The sequence below is a fragment of the Vicugna pacos genome, chromosome 4 (assembly GCF_048564905.1).
Source record: "Vicugna pacos chromosome 4, VicPac4, whole genome shotgun sequence".
NCBI lineage: Eukaryota > Metazoa > Chordata > Mammalia > Artiodactyla > Camelidae > Vicugna > Vicugna pacos.
Window position 1 is genome coordinate 7,232,911 of NC_132990.1, and position 22,762 is coordinate 7,255,672.

Consider the following 22,762-nt stretch of genomic DNA (forward strand, 5'->3'; position numbering starts at 1 on the left):
ATATGGAAAGTTTTTTTTTTTTTTAAGGAGCATTAAAGCACAGTCAGTGGCGGGGAGGCAATAATGGTATAAATGGTATATGTACTGGGATTAAATTCCCATTTAATCAAACAGGCCTTAACATATGCAATATTCCTATTCTGTGTGTGCGCGTGTGCGTGTGTGAATTATTGTGTCCTTCCCTGCTGGTGCCTCTCTCTCTCTCTCAGAGACACACGCCTTCTCACTTCTGTGCACATGCTCCAACTGACCAATTGTAAATGTTTAATGTGTGTAAACTAAAGAAAGGATAATGTATATTTGTGTGTGTTTGTGTTGAGTGGAAAAGGGAACTAAAAGGGAAGAAGAGGGGAAGAATCATCAAAGGAAAAGAAAAACAGAGAAAACAGGTACCAAGGGCTGGGAAACTTCTCACCAGTTCATACTGGATCAAAAAGAATCAGAGCCACGAGAATGAAGAGCAGAGGTCTGATGGCTCATCTCACAGCGTGCAACAGGGGGTCCCGCATGAGATTAAAAAAAAAACAACACTGACTTCAGAGAAGCAGGGCCAGAAGCAGATTTTATAAGTACATGGATCTGATTTGTGTGATCTTGGACAAGTTAGTTAATTTCCTAAGTCTTTTTTTTTTTTTAAATCCTCATGTGTAAAGTATGGACGATGACTGTGTCAACATCACAGATACAACCACAGCCCAGGAGGCCAAGGATGGTGTCTGTTTTGCTGTCATACCCCTCCCAGGGCCTGGCTCATGTCTGACATATAACTGACAATCAATTCTTGCTGGATTTTGAATAGACTCCAAGTGAGATAAAACAAGATAATGTATTAAAGAATTGAGTATTTATATGTCTCAGTTGGGGTCACGTCAGGGAAAAAGGATTCACCTCAAATGCTTTAAATAAAGAGATGTATTGATGATGAACAGACATCTGGGCAGGTTAAAGGGACAAACAAGAAATGGCGAGACACTGGACACTGACCACAGTGGGAGGCTTTTCCCACCTCTAGGCTTGAAGAGACAGATGGAGTCCATCAGCATTTTCAACTCAACAGTGTTCAGAGAAGGGGGCAATGGAGAGGCAGTTGGCCTCCCCCAAACCCAGGAGCCTCGGTAAATGCAGAGAGAAAACTTCACCCAGGGAGTAATCTCTGAAAAGCCCGAAACACCTTAACAGACTTAGTTCAGGTTAGAAACCTAGAACTCCCCCAGAAGGCAAAACAGTGCAGGCACCTCTGTACTTCCCCTACCTCCCCAGCCCCGGCTCAAGAGCCTTTAATGAAATTGCATGACTTGACCTGAAGCTGAATTCTAATCCTTAAAGCAGATGCCCTACATTTTTATTTAGCTATTCAGCAAGACTAATAATTACTGTAGGATGAGAATTAGCAGAATGAGATGGAAGGGCGGCAAAGCAACACCAAGCCTTGGAAACACAATAAAACCTTGAAAAGAACAGAGATGGAGAGATTTTACTGTTCATTAGCTGATGGTTGAGCAGAGATTTAAATTTAGTAAACACAGGCCCCGGGGTCTTGTGGTGTGTGAGATGGACTTGACCAAATGACTGGAAAATCAGCATGTGCCCTTGGCAGTCTCTTTCAGTCACTGGCTGCCAGACAGGACATTTGGGGACAGGAGCATCGATGTGACTGCGATGCTCAGATGCTGCTCTATCCCTATTGTGTTTCCAAGACAAGGAGCCGCTCAGGCATCTCCCAACACCTTGTTCCCAAGTTCAGATCCTTTCTGTGGAGGTGGCAGGATGTGTCCTCAAGCGAACCTCCCCACCCGCACCCTCACTGAGGTGCTTCCCCTGCCATCACTCATCACTCATCCTCATTGGAGGGCAGGGACTGTTCCACATGAACAGGAAATACTTGAGCTCAAGAGTGACGAAAAAATTCACTTTGGGACAACCCAAAACAACATTAATCTTCAGGTACAAGGGACAAAGACAAACATGCTCTGGGGTTTTGTTAGCTGATTAGCAAAGAATATATACCAGATGCAACTTCTCCGTTTCATAAGGTAGAACTTAGAAAGTCTGTGCCAACTTCCCTGCCGCACCACGTACTGGCAAGTCAAGATTTGCAAGGGCTTTGCTAGTGGCAGGAATCAACGAGGGTTGGGGAGCTGGGGGTGGTGTTTCCTGGGACAGAGGATGCCTCTCTCGTGATTTCAGTTAACCTTACAATTCTGCGTCTTGACAACAATCATCTCTGCTCAACTGCTAGTGCTGGTAGGAGTGACCACTGGACACTTGCACAACCCTGAGCATGCCCCAGCCACTTGCTGGCCTCACCCAAGTCCTGGCCCTGCTCAAGGGTCCAGCCCATACCCATGAGCTGTTTCAAGCACCAGTTCTCAGAGCCAGCCTACCAGAATTCAAATCCTGGTGTTGCCACTCATTAGAACTAGGTAACCGGGGGCGAGTCTCTCAACCATTCTGTTCCTCAGTCTCCTAATCTTTCAAATGGGAGCAATATATACTAATATATACAATATATACGGCCTCATCGGGTTGTTGAGAGAATCATGAAGCACTTAAAACAGCACTTGGCACACCGTGAGGAATCAGTACCTATTAACTATGTACTGCCTTTTACATTCTATGGTAAATACTGCTTTAAAATGTGTTAGAAAAGGTGGAAACCACAGTACACGTACCTTCAATTAAGTGCCGGTAAAACTTCAGTGCCACTTAACTTAAAATGATTTAACAAGGGGAAAAAAAAGCCGAAATTACAAAATACTTTTAAATAAATGAATTTTACTACATCAAACGTGAAGTAGCTCCAACTAGGCCAATCGCATGTTGCCTGCTAGAGTTGTGACGAGAAACTACCCTGGGAAGTAGAAAGGTTATCTGTAGCTCACTGCCTGCAAACACTTGTTTCTATGGCTGGAGGGAACTTGAGACAAGTCTTTCCTTTCATTCTCTCAGCCAATCCATTTGCTATTTTTACTTTTAGCCAAAGATTTTAAAATGGAAAATTCAAAAATTGAAATTAATGTAGACCCTCCTCAAATGATGAAAAACTCTGAATGAATGAAGTGAGAACAGAAGACGAAGACAGTATTTGGGATATGACCTTCAACGTTCTTCTTCCAGAATCCGCAAACCAAGGAGCATCATTCGAACTCACAGAACAATCATAAAACAGATCCAAACAAATCATATCCTCTTGTTTTGTCAAAGTCACATCTGATTGTGATCAACGTGCAAGAATTTCCCGGGCAGAGAGGGAATGTAGGAGAATCACGATTACTCCCGAGAAAGCTCCGAAGTGGCCTTCACTGTTTGGACCACGTCCAGAATGATGCAGGGAGGGAAGTATTCCTTCATTTGGACGCCGTGGTTTGCAGCCATGCAACTGACATATGACCAATACATGCAAGCGAGTCTGTGATTCGAGGGCATTTCCTGAGGCACACCCAAGCACAGTGTCAACCCAAGTCCTTCCAGGCATTTTTATCAGTGATGCTGAGTGGCCCCCCCACAAACACCCTCATATTTAATGCTCATAAGAGCCCAGTGGGGTGGGGGCACTGTCACTGTTAGCATCATCTCCTGAGGAATGAAGTGGTAAAATAACTTTCCCAAGGTCACTGAGCTTGTGAACAGAGCTGGGATTCAAGCCTGCCTAGTTAGAGTCCAGTGCCTACTGCCTCAATTATTAGATAATTTTCAAAGGGACAATGAAATCTGTTCTCAACTCAGCAGATTTAAAAGGCCGTTTAGGAAAAAGCACTAGGCACCAGCACTAAATAAGCAGGCTGTTTGGAGAGGGTCCACGTACTTGGCTCAATAAGACATCACGTCACATTGTTTGTCCAATTCCTAAGTCTTGGATTTGGAGCAGAACCCTTGCAGGGTTACAAGAAGGGGAAAGCAGTCTCAAATGAATCAGAGCTGGGAACCCAGCTTTTAGGTCCCATCCGAAAAGGGGAAACTGAGGGAGGGACACTGTGGCCAGGCAGGAAACAGAGACAAAGGGGATGTGAAGTACGGGCACCTGATAACAGTTAAAGTTTGATGGTATCTTATCTCCATGGCCACCTGTCTTCCTCTCTCTCCCCCTTCCATAAAGCACAAGTCATCATGTTCATTTGATCACAAAGTCACGTAGAACAGAGCACTGAGTGTACCTCCTGCTCACTCATTCCAAGTTTTTAAAATACCAAAGGACGTTTTTGTTGGGTTTTTTTTTTTTGGACTGTCTTTTAACCAATGAAAACATATCTGATGCAAGAATCAGTAAACAATAAATGTATAATTCACACTGATGGAAATTTTAAAAGTCCTCTTTATAGAAGAGCTTTATTCCAGGATCTACAGTGGGTTTGGGACTCCCACCAAACTCCCAGTGATATTTCTCACACTCTTTCCTCTAACACCTATAGTCTTGGACACCACCAATGACACACAGGGTGGGTGTGTGTTTGACGAAGGGAGGGAAATATACAAGGCCCTATAGAGAATGCGAGACACATGGCGATGAATTATAAAACTTTATTGGCTTGTTAAAAATGAATGAATTCAGCAAGTACATTTATGGTCTATCCACATTGTTAAAACAGCACTTAAAAATAAAATAAAAAAATGATTATCCATTATTTACAGGAAATGTGAAAAAATGACTTTAAAAGCTGGAACATTATGGGGGAAGAAAACGGCACGAGAATGATTCACAGGCCACCGCTATGGATTACAGCAAATGGATCTGAACACAATGAATGAAGCTCAAGGATTTGTCTTTCTCTGGAGTCTCCTGCTGGTTTTCTTTTTTTGTTTTTTCCTTTTCAGCTTTATTGAGGTATAATCAACACAGAAAATTGTAAGATATTTAAAGTGTACTGTGTGATGATTTGACATACATACACATTGTGAATATAATATCTTGCTATCTTATATTTGTTTATAGAAGCTCCATTCATAAATGAACTGTCTTAAAGGTGGTGAACATCTCTGTTCTGTTCTTTGCCTCTTACACACTCATTTTTTCCGTGAAAACTAAGATTCCTGACACAGCCAATGTGGACCCGTGTTGGGTGCTCACTCACGATACGTCCAAGGCTCCACGCAGCATCAGCCCGACTTAAACTCAGGGTGATCTCACTGTCAAAATCAGATGGCTGCAAGGTTCCTTTGTCCCTGAAGCTCAAGACAAGGAAGTGGGCTAACTTGAGTTGAAAATCGCCTTCCATGACAACTGTTTTCACGTCACATTCTGAATGGGGAACTCTGTTAACTTAATTCAGTCTGGCAGCACCCTACAGAAAATTACATCCCTGCCCTGTCCACGAGGGTCCTTAACCTTCTCAGGTGCCCTTGACATGGTTTGCAGGTGCTGTCAGTGTGTGAACACAGTAGAACACACTTAACAGGATGGCCACTTCTGTCCTGGATTCCAGGGAGCCCAGTCTGCTAGGGCACAACCCTGGAGGCTCGCCTGACCTGGACTGGGCGGGACTGGCACAGCCCACGTGGCTGCATGCAGCAATCCTGCGAAGATTCTGGATTTTATGAAATCGCTTCTCTTCAGTTGTTCTCTGTCTGTGTCTAGAGTCTGAACAAAACCAGGTGCAATGAGCTTCCACTATAGTGGGAGGAAATGAGATGCAAACCCAGGGAGGAGTTCTAGACAGAAAGCACTAGAGCAGGAGAAGGCGTCAATCATCCACCCTCCCGAGGAGGGAGAGAAGAGTGAGTACTGGGCCGGGTTAGTGTTTTGATTCCATTTTGCATTGGGAAGAAAAAAAAAAAAGGTGTGTGCAAAGCAACCAATGAAGCAAATAAAAATAAACTGTCACAGAGTCAATTTAGAATGCTAGAGAGAGAGAGAAAAAAAAAAGCCAGGGACTTTAAGAGACTCAAGAAGAGAAAAGAAGAGAGAAAAGGCAGGAGCACCTCCATCATGGTGGTCCTCACCCCGGGCAGTGGCCTGAATTTCCGCCTCTACTCCCTGAGCTGCTTACTCCTCCCACTGCTGAACGCTGAACGCTCTGTCCGCGGGGCAGCGGCAGGCCCCAGCCACTCCGGGTGTAACTCACGACGACTGGAAGAGTTCGGAGCCAAAAGCAGACCCCTGGGGGGGCAATGTGGGGTTGGGGCTGGGGTCGTTTCCTTCTCACCTCTGCTCCCTGCTCTTGGAAAGGAGGCCCCGGGGGTCAAAGTGAAACCAGTCCCTGCTGGAGACGAGGAGGGAAATCCCCTGAACTGGTCGTCTCGATGTGGGGATTAATTTCTCCTGTTGAGAGATGGACTTTCTTTGGCCTCAGACTGATGTATCACAGGGACAGCAGTGGGAGTTTCTCAGTCTCTCTCGGCTGCCTTGGGGGGTGGTCTCAGAGGGACCCGATTCAAGATACATCTTGAAGATGACAGATGACATACCTGCTCTCCACCTACCAGTGGCCGCATGAGTACATTAAGGACACCCATAAAAAGGGGCTGTGTGGTTTCCCATTCGAACCTGGATGCCCCTGAACGGGTCAAGTGACATGGACTGGGAGAAAAGTCATGTCAGACAAAAACAGGAGGTAGGACTCACTAGGTTGTCTCCGGCCACGCGGAAGTGGGGCCATTTGGGGGTTGGGGGCGGACATCGCTGCAGGAGAGTTCCCAGGCAGGGTGAGAGAGCCGAGGTCCCAGCCAGCAAAGATACAGGAGGGCCTCAAGAGTAAGTGACGTGCTGCCGATCCCTGGGTCACTAAACTCTGTGGTACTAAGGCTCTCAGTGGCGGTCCCAGGAAGTGCGCTAGCCAACGGCAAGATAGCAGGCGAGATACAGTGAGAGAACAATGATCTTGCTTTAAAGACAAAACTAACAAACCAGCGGCCCCACAGACATGTTTTGTTGGCCTACATAATGTTTTAAAAATAACTGAGCCAACTTTTTAAAAATAGGGACATTGCACATGAAAAAAAAAAACAACCCACCAGGTTTCAAGTTGCTCTTAAAGAATCAGAAGGTTTGGAAATCTGGACCCACATTCCTGGGAGGCACGAGTTGGCTGGGCCTGGAGGACAGCTGCCTCTCTGGAGGGGAGGGTGTTCAACTCTCCCAGCCCACGCTGTTCATTTAGGATACCTGCCTGGCACCGAAATGCCACTTTCTTGTTGGAGGGCGACAGACTTGATTTCAGCAAAACGGCTGCCTCTCCTTCTCTAATGTTGCAAAAATGCACCATACACACCTTTAGGAAGCTCGAAAAAGAGTTCTTACAAGCAGCATCAAATGATAGCAAAGGATGAGGGGGTGGTCCAGAGCACAGAGGCTGGGACTGAGGTCTTCAGGGATTTAAAAAAAAGAAAAGCAAAGAACACAAGACCATACGAAACCATTTTCTAATAGCCTGCTGTTTCCATTGTTCCCTAGGAGATGTCAACTGCTCTTTGATATCTTCAATTGCCTCATCTGTCCACTTTTCTCCACTTTAAAACAAAAATCTACCCTGTAATTCTTTTAGCTGTTGAGTACAAATGTTCTTTTTTTTTTCTTTTAGGGTCTGGGATACTTACAAAAGAGTCCTTAAACAATTCACTGCCTTTTTATGCCTCCAGGGAAAATGTAAAAGCTTAAACAAAAATTTTACCAAACGGCTGATATTTAAGAACCTTGCTGTCCTGACAGCCTCTGCTTGGCTCTTGGTTTGAATTTCATTTTTCTTTCAGGGTTCAGGATTTCTGCAATTAGCTGGCCTTTTCGTAAATCAACACCTTCGGGAAAGATCCAAATCTAAGTCATGACAGGAACCGTCATTCAGCAGTGAGCAGGAAAATGGGAATTCAGAGAATATTCAGACCTCTGACATCCAGGTTCAGCTGCCCTCACACTCAAATATCTTTTTGGAAAGACAGCTCCTGAGAACAGCAGCCTGTTTGTGCTTCGGAGAAACTGCCCTTCTATTAGGCGTGAGTACAGAGCAGCCAAGTCAAATGCTGTAATCCATAGGACTGTGAAATGTCTGCATCAAGCAATAACATATTTAGTGGCTAATGTAAAAGATACATGATAAAAATATTCATCATGATAATATTTTTATATCAAGTGATGCCTAAGCGAATCCTGGTTTATTAAGATTAATGCCTTGGTTACACAGGATTCAAAACAATGTTCCCAAATACGTTGGACTAGTTAAAAATCTATAAAACCTTAAAGCTGAACTGCAAAACTTGAGTAACTATTCCCCACTGCCCCCTAAAAAAAGAAAATTTAAAAACATCAGTAAGTTCCCAATTCAGCCATAGCATCTCTGTGCAGCCCTTAACAGTCAGAGAGGATTGTGTTTTCAAACAAAATGCTCCAAGCCTGGCTTTGAAGCTCTCCTAAGGTGGGAAGTGGAGCAGGGGCAGCTAAACCTCTCTTCTGGACAGGGACCTGCCTGGTGCACACTAAGCAAAGTGTACAAAGGCTATTGTGATGGCCAAGTGCGTGACACAGGTGTCCACGGTAAGACTAAGGCAGGAACGCAGGCTCTGCAGTGCCAAGGCTGCCCTCTCAGCACTGAAGCCGGACATTCCAAAGCACACATTCATTAGCGACCTGCCACCCCTGTGCTCCTGGGTCAGGAAGAGCTGTCCTGCCCGGGAAAACCCAGCAGGAGGGCACAGGTAGTAGGGGGACTAGCCTTCTTAGAGTGTCGGCTCCTGCTCCCAGCAGGCTAGCCATTCTGCTTGCAGGCCTTTTCAGAGTAGAAAAGCCACAGTTCTGTCATGGGAACAGCGTGAGATGCTGCGGCCTGCTCACTCGGCACACTTCTAAAAAGCAGGGGGCTCGCAGAGGGCAAATGAAAGGACATATGCACCATATGTATATATTCCACGCTCTCCGTTATTCTGAAACCGACTATGCCTAAACGAAATCCACAGCCCCTGACCAAATAGCTTCTTTTTTCTTTTTCTTTTTGCCTGCTGATAAGCTTTAAGGAAATCATTATTGCTGACTGCATGACTCTGAACCTTCAAGGCCAGTGAAGCAATGAACCCCTCAGTGTGACACCCCCAAGTCCCCAAAGTGATGGTGGACATGCCCTTAACTCGTTTAGTCACTGTGTTCTACATGGAAAAGGGAAACTTTCTGAATTCAGTACTGATTAAGCGATAGCAGAAAACAGTGCTAAAATTCGTGTTAAATGGAGATTAGACTGTTTAGTGTGTACTTATAACTGTCCCTAACTCTTTTTCTTTAACTTTGCAGTTCACCTTTAATAAACAGAAACAGTGAAAATCAATACATTTCCAATATGGTCAAACAGCACACCTTTCCGAAGAGAAGCACAATCCGGTAGCACTTCATTTCAATTTTGTACTTGAGTGATCGTAAGAGCAAAGAGAAGCATTAATTCAAGATGTTCCCTTGAGCTTCTGCTTAGCTGCCTGTGAGCCGTCTCTGCGCTGGTGTTCCCCACTCACACTCAGGCCCTGCAGGCTTGGTGCAGGACTCCTGCAAACACCGCCCACGCCTACCAGAAAGCCCCAGATGAGTGGCATTTCCCGGGAGAAGCCAGCGCCAGCCCCAAGAGTCCGGCTTACAAGGCAGCATCAACCAACAAGCACCACAGCCCCTTTCTCTGTCTTTTCCTTTACTTCAGCTACCCATCCAGTGGGATCTTATGAAACAAAACAAAACCTAAAAGAAACACAAAATAAAACATAAGTCATGCTCAAAAGAAAAATCAATGGAAATTAACATGCAAGTACAATCGCTTTCAAGAGAACATGATAAATAAACATCAAAATCAAGACAAACATGGAATATGCTTGAAAACATAAACGTAATATAATCACGAAACAGAAATCAGGAGAGAATGTGAGTCTCATTATCAAGTAACGTGGTTTTAAAATCAAAACCGATTTTACATGGCACGTGAAACACAGGAGAGAAATGCAAAGGACTTCTGCACACAGCTCTACCCATAACTGCATCAGACGTTAACATCTTACATTAAGGAGGAGAAATCTGTGTGCAATATTATATGACCCCTGAATAATTTTTATATATAGGAAAAAATAAAATTCAACAACAAATATCTACCCAAATCCTAATTTTCCCACCCATAAAACCAAATTATTTCTAAAATAACTGATTAATTACTCAGCCAGATCAGAGAACTGACTGGCTTTAACCAGGGAAATACGGAGCTCACACAAAGATGTTGATTCTTTTTCAAGAATCCTACTATTAAATAACTAACTGCCTAAATTTCATTAAGTATTGCATGATACATACGACACACATTTATTATATAACATACGGTATATAGCATACAACATGAAGTATATTGTATGTATATACATTACATATACAATATAGGACGTATGGTATATAGTACTTAATATATAAAACATGTAATATATAATACTTAATGTCAATTGATTCTGCAAACATCTACTGAACCCTGACCAAGCAGTAAGCACTGTAATACATGATACAAAAATAAAGAAAATAGAGTCCTCGACCTCTAATACTTCACTGGCCACAGAGAAAGCTGAGGGAATCACTTGCACAACAGATAACAGCTGATCTACTTTGTGCCAGGTTTTCTTCTAAGTTCTTTGCCCAAATTATCCCTTTTAATGTCACAAAATGCCACGAGAAAAAATCTATTATTGCACCCTCTTTACTGCTAGGAAAACGGAGGCCTAGAGGCCTCCCTCAAGGTCCAGTGACAGCTAGCATGTGACGGAGCTCAGATTCTGACCCAGGACCTCTGATTCTGTGGCTGCCCTACCGTGTCCTTGTGCAGGGAGGACACAGTCTCTCCGAACTTGCCTACGAAAACTCCACAGGCACAGGGAAGGTTCTAGTACCCAGAATCCTGTGTGTAATTTCCCTGAATCTTCATCAGGGTCGTAAGTGACAAAACATATGACATCACAGTACAAACCCCCAAGTTGTTTCCAAGACGTTTCCAAGTTCGACTTTGGAAGATGCTCCTACACCCAGCCCTCCAGACACTCCATCCTCCCCAGCCTGCTGTCTGGTCTGCCAAGCGCTGGTGTCATCTGCCTCCAGAGCTGTACTTACCACCACCCATCTGTATCATCATGAACAACAGTACCAAGAGAGTCTAGGAGCTTAATTCCAATGACATTTCCCCCTCCCGCCCGTCCAAGTCTCAGGAAAAGAACTGGGCACAGACGCCAAACATTGGTTGTGGATTTAATCACCCACAAAGCACTGAGAATTTAGGAAGTACACAGTGACGCTGATTAAGTCTCCTTCATATCTGTCTCTCTTCTCTTTCTAAAAGTTCAGCCTCCAGGCAAAGAGTGCTAAAGAGTACACTGTGGCACAGAGCTCGAGCCTGCCAAATTAACTAACCAAAACACCATAGCTACCCTTTCAGGTTTTAAGAGGGTGGATCTCAAATTCCTTCCCACGGAAACAATAAGATGCATGTGAAGATGTCAAGTCTGCCAATAAAAACAGGAAAAAACTTGGTGATACAAATGGAAGACATCATCCCCAAACAAAAAGATTTGTTGATTCAACATAATAGTTTCTCTGCACATTCCATTTTGAAGCACTGATTTGATTAAAACGACAGAACAGAATACACTGCTAGTGCAAACCTTATTTCCACTGAGTATGTGGCCCAAGAATTCGAAGAGTTTACTGATGTCAGAGTGCTTACCTCGGAACCAGGCTGTTCTTTTGCTTCTATTTGCCACTTTCCTCTGCCATGCAACACCCCCCACCCCAGGCTCTTTAATTATTACCATTGGGAGCTTTTGGCTTTTAGCTCAGAGGAGGCCAAGGGGCAACTTTCTCTGGTCGTCCTGAATCCGGGTCCATCCGACACCAGGCGCCTGCACCATGCTGCCTAGGCTCGACCCCAATGAGATCACAGTGGCACACCTCAGGTGCACCTGTAGGGAAGTCGGTGCCACATGTGCCCTGGCCCCCAAGATCGGCCCCCTGGGTCTGTCTCCACAAAAGATTGGTACAACCTGGGCAAGACAACTGGCGACTGGTAGGGTCTGAGGATTACAGTGAAACTGGCCATTCAGAACCAACAGGCCCAGACTGAGGTGGTACTTTCTGCCTCTGCCCTGATCATCAGAGCCCTCAAGGAACCCCCAAGAGACAGAAAGAAGCAGAAAAAATTAAGCACAGTGGAAACATCACATTTGATGACACTATCAACACTGCCAGACAGATGCGGCACTGATTTTTAGCTAGAGAACTCTCTGGAACCATTAAAGAGATCCTGGGGACTGCCCAGTCTGTGGGCTGCAATGCTGGTGGCCGCCACCCTCATGACATCACAGATGACAACAGTGGCAGTGGAATGCCCTGCTAGTTAAGAACTACAAAGAAACAAGATTTAATAAAGGGTTATTTGACAACCAAAAAGAAAACATTATTACAATTGGGAGACACGATTTGCCTGGCTCTTTGCGAGCTCTTTTACACTGCCATTCCCTCAGGCTGCAACAGCATTTGCCTCCATTGAAGTTGATGTTGTGTCCCTCTTCAACCTCCTTCTGCTTTGCCTTTTGTGATGCATCCTTCTCAAAGATGCACACCTCAGCTCGTACACACCCCTGCAATAAAAGCAAGGGAAGCCACCCTATAAGCGCACACAATATCTCTCCTGAAGAAAAGCCAGCTTGCTACAATGACAAGCAATATGCAGTGTCTGCAGTCAAACCATCACTTACACCACCTCTTACCTCAAGGAAGGCAAGTCAAACCCCCTCTCCATACCCTTGATCTTCCCATCCTCTTGACATACTTAAAATATGCCAGCATCTATTGAAAACTTAGTTTGATTTACTTGACTACAAGGACATGTATCCAATGCTTCATGTTTCTAAGGGGTTGATAGTAAAATTCAGTTAGGGCCCCCACTTACCTACTAGAATCTTAAGACGTCTGCCCTCTCATGTTAGAAGAAACTCATGAAAGGGGCCGCAAAATGATAGAAAACAATAGATAATTATTGTCTCCTAGTGAGGGGGAAAGTTTTTAGACGACAACAAATGGCTGAACATCTTGTGGGTTTAGCAGCCAAACGAGCTGTCTAGCTTCTGAGCCTGAAATATAGATATTTTGACAATGTGACATTCTGAAGCATTTGCAGAATTCCGATGGTGCATGGTAGTTATCGTGAAAACAGCTCCTTTATCAAAAACAACTCCAGAGAAACTGCCACTGCTGCTTACATTAGCTGCGCCAAATAAGAACAAGGATACAGCAGGTGCGGAATGAGAAATGTGATGGAGAGTTGAAAGCAGAGAAGGAAACCCGGATGTGCCCTGAACCTCAGGCTCTGCTACTTGCTGATTCCAGATCTGCTCAACGACCTCTTCAAAGGAAGGACTGGGGGCGGGAGGGGGCGGTGCTGCAGGTCAGCGAAGCACTGTGCTTTCTTTACCATTGGCTTCCGACCCATTTAGATTTATTTACATTCAAACGTGCAGGCATTTTCCTCCTATTACTCAGACGCAATCAGCCGGAAAATGGCAAGGATCTGCAGCACATTTAAATTAACAGTAATTTATCTGGCGCAAAAAAGGAAAACTGCTGAGTCGAAAGGAAGCAAAGGGAACGGAAGAAAGATGCAGCTGCTATCTAAAAACGCAAATCTTATCACATCTGTCATCCGAGAGTTCAAGTAGAAAACTGCCAACTTGGGTGTCTGCAGGGCATGGTGCCACTCTGGAGATGGAGCGGTGGCTAGGGTGACAGGACAGCGGCTCAGCTCCACTGGAAAGCTAAGCCAATGCTCCCCGAGCCTTCTGGAAAATGTTTACCAGGTAAAATCATAGAATACACTCTTGTGTTCTCATAGGATTTGGTGCCTAGAAAATCGTGGGGGCAGAAAGCTTTCCTGCACAAAGTTGGACTTGAGCTAGGTGCAGTTTCACCTTCTTTCAGCACCTGGGCTTAAACCCCGACTGTCCTAATTTGACATCTGAGGAACATTTAATATCTGTTGGTCATTATATTAACTCTCCCATGCTATTGTGCCTTTTCTATTTCATGAGTGACACACTCAACCCACTTGGCTGTTGTGACATGTCCAGGAATGGAGTGAGAGCTGGAATCTAAACTCAGAACCTCTGGACAGGCAGTCCATCATTTAGTGTATCATCTGTGTCGGCAGCAGAAGTTTCCCACTATGTAAGTTTAGGTCCTGGTATCTTCTTTCCTGTACTCATTCCAAAAGTTGCTGAACCATCCTTCAAACACCCCTTTTGCTTCCCGAGGATGTCCTTTGTCCACACACCATCACACCTCTTACGATCTCCTGCCACCCAGCAAGCTCTCCTTTAGGAGCCTTCACTTTTCCTGAAGAGCCAATGCAAAAGCCACCTCCTGTGAGTATTTAGTTCACCACCTCTTAATGTCTATGGCACTCTCTTCCACACGTCCTTCTTTTATACTTTTGCTAAACTTGTATTTCTTTTGTTTACGTTCCTGCATCTCAGACTTTAAGCCACAGGAGGGCAGAGAGAGTATATCCCTACCAAGTCTATGCCCTACGGTGCTTCACACAAATACCAAAGACAGAGCGCATTTTAAGTTTTAGCACAGTAATGCCTACACTTCAAGTCTTATTGGAGAACTTCGATGGACTTGATAACAGAACCAAAATGGACGAGAGGGGAGGAGACAAGACAACGTAGGATCTACTGCTTCTCATTGGTAATGGGGTCAATCAAATCACTTCAGAGCCTCCTGTGTAAAATCACATGCTGGGTCAGAAGCAAGTTGTAGGTTGAAGAGTTAGACACAAGAACACCCAGGGAGTGTCCTGAGCATTTTAAGCTCCAGGGGAAAAGTGACATCTTAGTTCATTCGAATTCTTGTGATGATCAAAATTACGGGGTGTGGGAGTGGGACAGAGGATGCTGTTTCCCATTTGTTAGCTGGAGATGAAAAACTAAAGTAAATGGCTGAGGACGGTCAGCAAGGCTTTTAAAGCTCCGGTTTGACTTTGCAAAATGAAGTTTAGTTATGAGCTGAAAATTAAAGCAGGAAACACAAAGTTCTTGGCAAAGCTCGAATGCGTAAGGAAAGCCAAAGCTATTGCACAATTAAAATTCAATGATTCTACGGAGGATGGGATCTGATCGGCAGGACCTGATGAAAAGTGCCCAAGGGCTTAACCACCACCATGTCAGGGACTTCACATGGGACGGGGAGCACATCCAAAGACTGATGTCATTGCCCCATCTGTGGCATCACCTAAAAATGCTGCAAGCAGAGTAGGAAAAAAACAAAGATACAGCCTATGGTTTGAAGGGTACTAAAATACTCAAAAAATTTTCACTACAACCATGTTGAGACACCCAAGTCAATCTGTTGTTCTCCCAGGTGTGTCTTGCCTTCTGGTTTACTACGGTAAGCATATAGTGCAAAGTCACAGGGCAACTCTTTGCAATGTAAAATGAGATCTTCCTGAAGACATTGTTTCACGATTCCCAGACCAGAGAGGCTCACCAACGACTCAAACATCCAGTACAGACGCACGGCATTATAAATTTCATTATAGAAGCAAGTGTACTTGCTGCTGCCAATATAGATTTGTGTCTAGATTTGTTTTTGCCAAAATACTCCAGCCAGTGATTCTTCTTAGTATATGATGCCAGAGTACTACAATCTTGTGTCCAAACAGGAGGCAAGTGACATAAAACCTATTGCTCAATTAACATATAACTACAGAAACCTGCACAAACCTCAAATATACACAAAGGAAGTTGCTCAGCTCTGCTCAACGGTAGCTGAAACCACGGCCCCCAGACCAAAATGAATCTGGAAATAAATTTCTAGAAAAGTAAATAATGCATAAAACAAGCAAAGAAGAAAAGTGGACATGGGAGTCTGTCTGATGATGATGATGATGATGGCAGTGCTCGTGGTTGGTGGTGGTGATGATGATGATAACGGTGGTCATGGTGGTGGTGGTGATGATGGAGGTGGTGGTGGTGAGAGTGGTGGCGGCAGCAATGATGACAGTGATGATGTGGTGGTGATGATGACGATGATGGCACACATAATAAAGATGAAAGCAGGAGACGGAAGGAGGGAGAGCAGGAGGAGGACTTAAAGGAAACATAGTTGCTGCTGACACACTTGGGAGACATCAAGCATGTAAAGAGGGTGACCCCAATTATTGGAGAGTGAAAATAGAGACAATAAGGCCCCAGAGCAGCACTACAAATCCACATCCAAGTTTAAGCTGAACCTAGGAAAAAGAGAGTAGGTGAAAATAAATTTGTTCTGGAGCACCGCTTTTTCACCAGGCACCCCAAGCCATGCTTCAGAAATTGAGTTTGAAGATTATTAATACTTAGGATGCTTGCTGAGACAGCAACAATCGGGGGCCTTTCGAGTGCCCAGTGTCCCTGCCTATTACTGCAAAGCAGGGACATCAGATCCACTAATGGTTCCAGTTAAGCAGAGAGGAAGGTCAAACAAATCACCTTCACTTGAATAGGAGTACCTTATAAATCTCATCTCTGTTCAGATTAGCACAGCACACAAGATAATGAAATCTCAGCTAAGCACCAAGCATTCCAGACTGCAAAACAAAGAGATGGGGAGCTGATAATCCCCATCAACTGGCTGCAATAAATGTGAATTATCCAAGTCTTCCTGAGAACAGGAGCCAAAGCAAGGCCTTTGTATGGTCTGGCAATAGACATTTTGGAAGGTAGGCTGCCCTCCGATGATCAGGTGCAGACAAGGTGAAACTGCCAAAGACCACGTTCTGAGGACTTAACTCTGGTTTTTCAAGGAGTCCAGTTGGTGCAGTCACTCCCTGGCCCCATGATGGTTCCCTCTCTTGTGTCCAGCCTCCTCCTCATTGTCCAGCCTCTACAAGCAATGACATCACTGCCAGCTGCCCAGGGTCCTGCTCCCAGACCACACATCTGCCTTCACGGCAGCAGCAGGCACACACAGGAAGCTGCCTGGCTTCAAAGATTCTTTTCTGGCCTTATTTTATCCAGGGAAGTGGATATGCCCAAATTCAGAAACAGAAGATTGTGGAGTGGGAAGGAGGTCCTCCACCTAAACATGCCCTTTTTCTCTGCTAACTTTTCTCCAGGACACCATTAGCAGAAGGACTTCCACCATCTCAGAAGTTATCTCAATAGGACAAGAAATAAAACGTTCCTCTCCTCCAGAGCACCTGAGACGCGATGAGGATGCTGGATCTGAAAGGTGGTTCATCCCGCCCTTGGTGAGCCTCCCTAGGACATTACCTGACACTTCTCTTTTATGAAAAATGTGAAGTCCCAGGTGGGACCCTGCAGAAGTGAATTCAACTCAAACCCAAGTGATCATCTCTTACCATAGCAAGGTTTATAAGGTAATATTCCAGAACTGCGCATCGGTCTAAAAGAGCACCAGCCCATTTACGCCACCAAGAACAGGACCAATGCTCCAAAAGGGTTTCCCCATCAGGTGGAACCTCAGGATTCTGGTGCCACAGCCAATCCCTCTGCACTTATGGTTAGCAGGTGACCCATTTCAAAAAGCTTCCATAAAATGGAGATCCTACTCTAGTCTCAATAGGAAACGTGAAGAGTGCAAAGTCCATCCCAGAGTCACAGCCTTATATGCACTCAGCCAGCAGAACCCCCAACTTGACTTTAAACCCAAAGTTCTGAAAGTCTCCACTGTTGTGACATTTTTATTTGCTCAGAGCTCATTCTGGAAAAAGTCCGTGCTGCTATGTCATCCCACCGCCCACCCCTCACTAACACCGCAGCAACGTCTCAGAGCAGCTGGGCTGGCGCCAACATCAGTGGTTTTAAGCGGCAACACCCCTTTCGGGAGACTGGAAGATTCTCTCTACTCCTTGACTCTCTGATGTTGGAACACAGCAAGTCCCTTCATATTTCTTTCGTTCAGGTACAATTTATACATGGAGAAAACCCTGAATTTTAAAGAGAGTGCATTTTTACACACACCAGATTTCCCGATTTATTTTCCTTTTTAAATAGAGAATGCAAGGCGTATACGGCATACCAAATATAACAGCTTGGTTAAGAATTACAGCAACCACGCCAAGAATCAACCAGAACCAAGACACTGGGAAAACAATATATCCTAGTTTTTTTCCTTTTAATGAAAATGTAGTGTATCCAAACATCTGATGTTATTTTAAGGAATGCTTTCCATACCTTCCGGGAAGTTCTTTGCTAAGTCAAAGTGATTAAAAGGGAAAGGTTATTTACCTTGTAGCTTGACACACATCCTTAGTTTAAAACAGAAATGACCATCTACGTAAGCAAAAAAGATATTCAAAGGAAGACGTGATGGACAAATGCACTGCCTTACGTGAAAGCAGTAAAAATGTTAAAATGTTACACAGATGAAAGGACAGAATATGACTACACAGGCACAGTGGGAATGACTGGACTATACATTAGTTTTTCTTTCATTCTTCATAATTATGGCCACTACTACCCATCGTTTAACTACACTAGATCCTAGAACTTTATCTACAGCTACCATCAGAATTAGAATTGTAATAAATACAGTTGCCCCACATGTTTATCTTCTTTGGTAACTGCATGAGGCTGGAAAGAAAACCAGCTGGATGGCTGCTGAGACAGCAAGAAGCAGCCTGAGACCAGCAGACCTGAGTTTGGATCCTGCCCTGTCCCTCCTGGCCTGTGTGACCCTGGCCAAGTCGGGGGACCTCTCTGAGCTTCCTCTAGAACAGACATGAAATAAATCTAATATATCATGATGACTAGAATTCAGATGAGTACCTAATACCATCCATGCCATTTATAGGTTCCTCAGCTCAGGACAGTTGCTAGAATTACGATATTTGAACAAAGGATCCAGCCTTCGAAATTCCAAGGTAACTTACTGATATAAAAAAATTCAATTGGAATAATCTCTCTCCTGATTTTGGCCTATCTTCACTGAGCCCATTTAGGACTTGGCGGCAATATGACTTTGAACCAATTAATGACCATATTTTTAAAGCTCTCAAGATTGGGCTATATCTTCACGAATGCTTGCCTTGTTCCAGGCTGTGTAACCAAACGACTTTCTCTTTCAGCTCTCAGTTTTCCATCTTCCTGTTTGGTTTTTCTGGGGATAACCTCCATCTCTCACTCTCTCTCCCATCTCTGTCTGATCTCCTCACTTTCTCTGTATCTGTGGGACCTTCTCTCATTTTCTCCTGTGGACTGAGAAGAACTAAAGCATATGCTGACATCATTATTTTTATTTATCAAGTAGAAGTTATGTTCTGGACTTCAATATGATACGATTTCCTCTTTAAAAACTTAATGTAAATTGTATTTTATTGGACGTTATCCCGCCATCGTGTTGCTGTGGTTGTTTTGTTTTGTTCTTCTGTGACACTGGGGGCAAAGAACGTTAAAGTTTAGGGCCAATCAGAAAATGAAGATACACCATTTCTGAAAATATTATTAAATAATGTAAACGAGAAATATGGCAATTTCTAAAAATCTGGTTTCCATACTCCTTTTCAAGTATATGAGTCATTCACAGGATTCTTTTAGGGAAGGGGCTATCACTTGCTTATTGTGAAGTGACAAGGAAGGTTAGTACTTCCATTTTACAGACAAACATATAAAGGTAGAAGGGAGCTAAGTGATCATATTTTGTTTGATATAAGTATATGCTTTATTCACTAATCACACAGTAATAAACCACCTTCCATAGTGATGACAGGACACTGAAATGTCTTCTACAATTACCTTGTGTAATCCAGTCTCACACTGTAGGACAAAAAATTCTCCAGCTTTCTTCCCAAAGCAAGGATCTCTGTCCTCCACCAAGAAATACATGCGTCAAGAACCAAGGGGACTTTAAGTAGATGAGCCCTTGCTCCACCCACCATTGGGGCATCCCTGGGACGCTCCTGTGCTACTCATCAGAATGACCGTGCCTTAGTGCTTTCCAGAGTCCCATTCACAGTCGGGAGCAGTGAACGCCAACCCCACACACAGTCAGCTCAGCAAATGATTACACTGCAAATGATGACTTTCAGCTGCATTTTCAATCAGAGGCCTAAATAAATGCTTTGTTATCAGTTATCAAGTAAAAATTCACAGAGGTGAACTTCACACAAAAATTTCATCTTCACACTCCTACAGAAGTGTGGCCCTCTCAGTCAGGAGCCCTGGCGTTGCTGGAGGAGAGCCGTGCTGAACCGTAGCTGTCAGAGCCACAGGCTGGCCACATGCCCTCTCCCACCACTCACACGAGGTAAGATGTCTTTTGTTGCCAAAATAGTGACACTGGTTGGTGATATCACTGAGTCTGGAAGCTGGCCAGTGCCAGGGATTCAGGGATTTCACATCCATGGTGGAAGAGGTCTGAGAACAATTCCATGACCCCAGTTCCAATTTCAGAACCACAAAAAAATTTTGCAAAAGGATTTTGCCTTCATCCACAGTTCTACAAGTCTACAGTCCCACAACTGAGGAACACACAGAGATGACGAACATGAACCCACATCTTGACAGACCTGCAGACTGCTGCTGTCCTAGACACCTGAACCAGCCGCCTGAGGCCAGGGGAGAGCCTCCAGGCATGCATCCTCTAGATTCAAGTTGCCTCTGAGATAGTGCCTGGTTCCGCCCATCTAACATCTTCCAGCAGCAGCTAAATGAACCAAACCCTAACTAAATTTAACTGGCTAATTGCACCTAAATTACAGTCACAAAGCCCCTTCATAAGATTCAGTCAATTTCTTGAGGGAGAAAGTAAATGTTTTACTATGTAATTATAAACTTAATTAACATAAAATAAATTAGGGACTTGCACTACGAACACCAGAGTTTAGCTGGTTATTGCTGTATGTTCCAGGGGAAGTTAGTTAAACCTGGAGAAGAGGGCTAACTTGTGCTTTAACTAATGTCCTCTCACATCTCCCACCTCTAACTGAACTGCTCGATTTTTGGCTTATACTCAGTAGCATGCCTTCTAAAATTTGCCAGGACTCAAATGGAGAGAGAGTCTATGTGCTCATCTCTAGGAAAAAAAAAAAAAATCCCCATCCTAAACCATCGTAGCTCCAAAGTTCCTAGCTGGCAGTTCACTAAAATAACAGATGATTATCCAAAGCAGTAGTTCTCTGTCCCAGAGAATAATGACAGAAACTCACCTAGAGCCGAAATAACCATCTGCCACAGGTCGTTCCACATGGTTTGTTTGCTTGTTTGTTTTTTAATTCCGAGAAAGAATTCAAAAATGGCTTTGGCAAAGAAGGATGACTTTACAAAAATGACCCAGTTTCCAACCTTATTGCCTGAACTATTTATTGTCCTAAAATTTTTTCCATCTGACTTAGGAGAGGAGGAGGCTGAGAAAAGGAGCTTTGCGGATGATCTTGAGAGAAAAGAGTAGGTTTGGGGTAAGTAAAAAAAGTCTTGTCCTAATTTTCAAAAGTGTCCATAATTTCTAAAAACTGCAACCTGCATCTCTCATAGTTGTTTTCTCCTTTAATTGCTGTGAGGATGGAGAGTAGCTTCTGTGCAAAATCTGACCCATGGGGAGGCAGGAAGAAGAGGAGCTGAGAGTAGGGGTCTGAAGCTAGAATGTGCAACGACGGTGCAGCCGTGGGCAGGCTGCCTCGGCATCCTCATGTGTGAAATGGAGCGAACGATAGTATTTAATTTGGGGCTACTGTGCAGATTGAATAAACTAATACACATACAGTGCTTAGAAGAGGGTCTGGCACATAATACATGTTCAATAAACATTGGCTGTTTCCATTTCTGCAGACTCTAGCTCTCAGCTTTTGCCCCTTTGAAATAGCTAATGTTTTGTGTTCAAAAAGAGTTGCAGATGTTTAATAATACAGATCTAACTTGTTGGACATTCTGGTCAACACATGAACTGAATGGAAAAGACAATCAGGGGCCAATAATGTGAATAAAAAGAATCCTCATGTTTCAGATAAGAAATGATCTATTCGTCATGGAGTCAGATTACTTTAGTGAAGAAAGGAAGCTCACAGAGACCCTGCAGCCTACACACCCCAACCCATCTCCCCTTCTCATCTGAGGAACGAGGAAGAGAAGTTTCTGAGAGCTTGAGGGACTTGCTCAAGGGCACAGAGCCAGCAGAGGGCAAACTCAGGGCCCCTGTTGTGCTTAGAGCCGTTGACAATATGCCAACATGGTGACAGCATCTCTCTTTTGGTGGAAGCCAAAGACAGAAATGGAACCCGTTGCTTTTTATTTGAAAATAAATATCCCAGTGGAAGTTCTAGATGCATTTCTGTTAAATTACTTATTTCATTTTATTTTTACCTAAACTTTAAATTGATTTCGACATGGAGGGGAAGTGGAACCCAGTTACTGTGTTGAGCTATCACAGAATCACCCATGATCATACAGGGACTGGCAAATGTTTTCTGGACGAACCAAACAGCCAATACTTTCAACTGTGTGGGACACGCGGTCTCTGTTACAACTAGCGTGTCACTCTACCACTAGCATGACGGCACCCATACAATATGTAACAGTATGGGTAGGCTGCGTTCCAATACAACTTAATTTAGAAAAGCATCAGATTGCATTTGGTCCATGGACAGTAGTTTGCTGATCTTTGATTAATGCAACCACCTGCCTGATATTGTTCCTTCCTTATTTCCTTTACCTTCTGCCACCTTAAGCTTTTCCCTTAAATGAACATTCATACTGTTTCAATATTCTTACCACGATATGATCAATATGCAGTAGAATCTAATTTTTTGCACACTGGAAAGTAAAGCCAGCATGAATTTATGAAAGC

The 22,762-nt window shown here is 44.0% G+C and overlaps 1 protein-coding gene and 1 pseudogene across 2 annotated transcripts in view; one reads left to right on the forward strand and one right to left on the reverse strand.

Moving 5' to 3' along the window:
• The window catches only part of NTRK2 (neurotrophic receptor tyrosine kinase 2), a 326,277-nt gene that overhangs the window by 178,633 nt on the left and 124,882 nt on the right, over positions 1–22,762 (reverse strand). Inside the window, exon 15 of one of the 2 annotated variants that reach the window (XM_072959197.1) lies at positions 4,499–9,640. The exons of the other annotated variant lie outside the window; for it this stretch is intronic. Within the exon in view, the coding sequence (XP_072815298.1) occupies positions 9,603–9,640 (38 nt within the window). The 3' untranslated portion in view covers positions 4,499–9,602. Of the gene's footprint in view, positions 1–4,498; positions 9,641–22,762 lie in introns of those variants that run through there. 2 annotated transcript variants of the gene reach the window in all.
• On the forward strand, positions 11,762–12,321 carry LOC102528026 (large ribosomal subunit protein uL11-like; annotated as a pseudogene).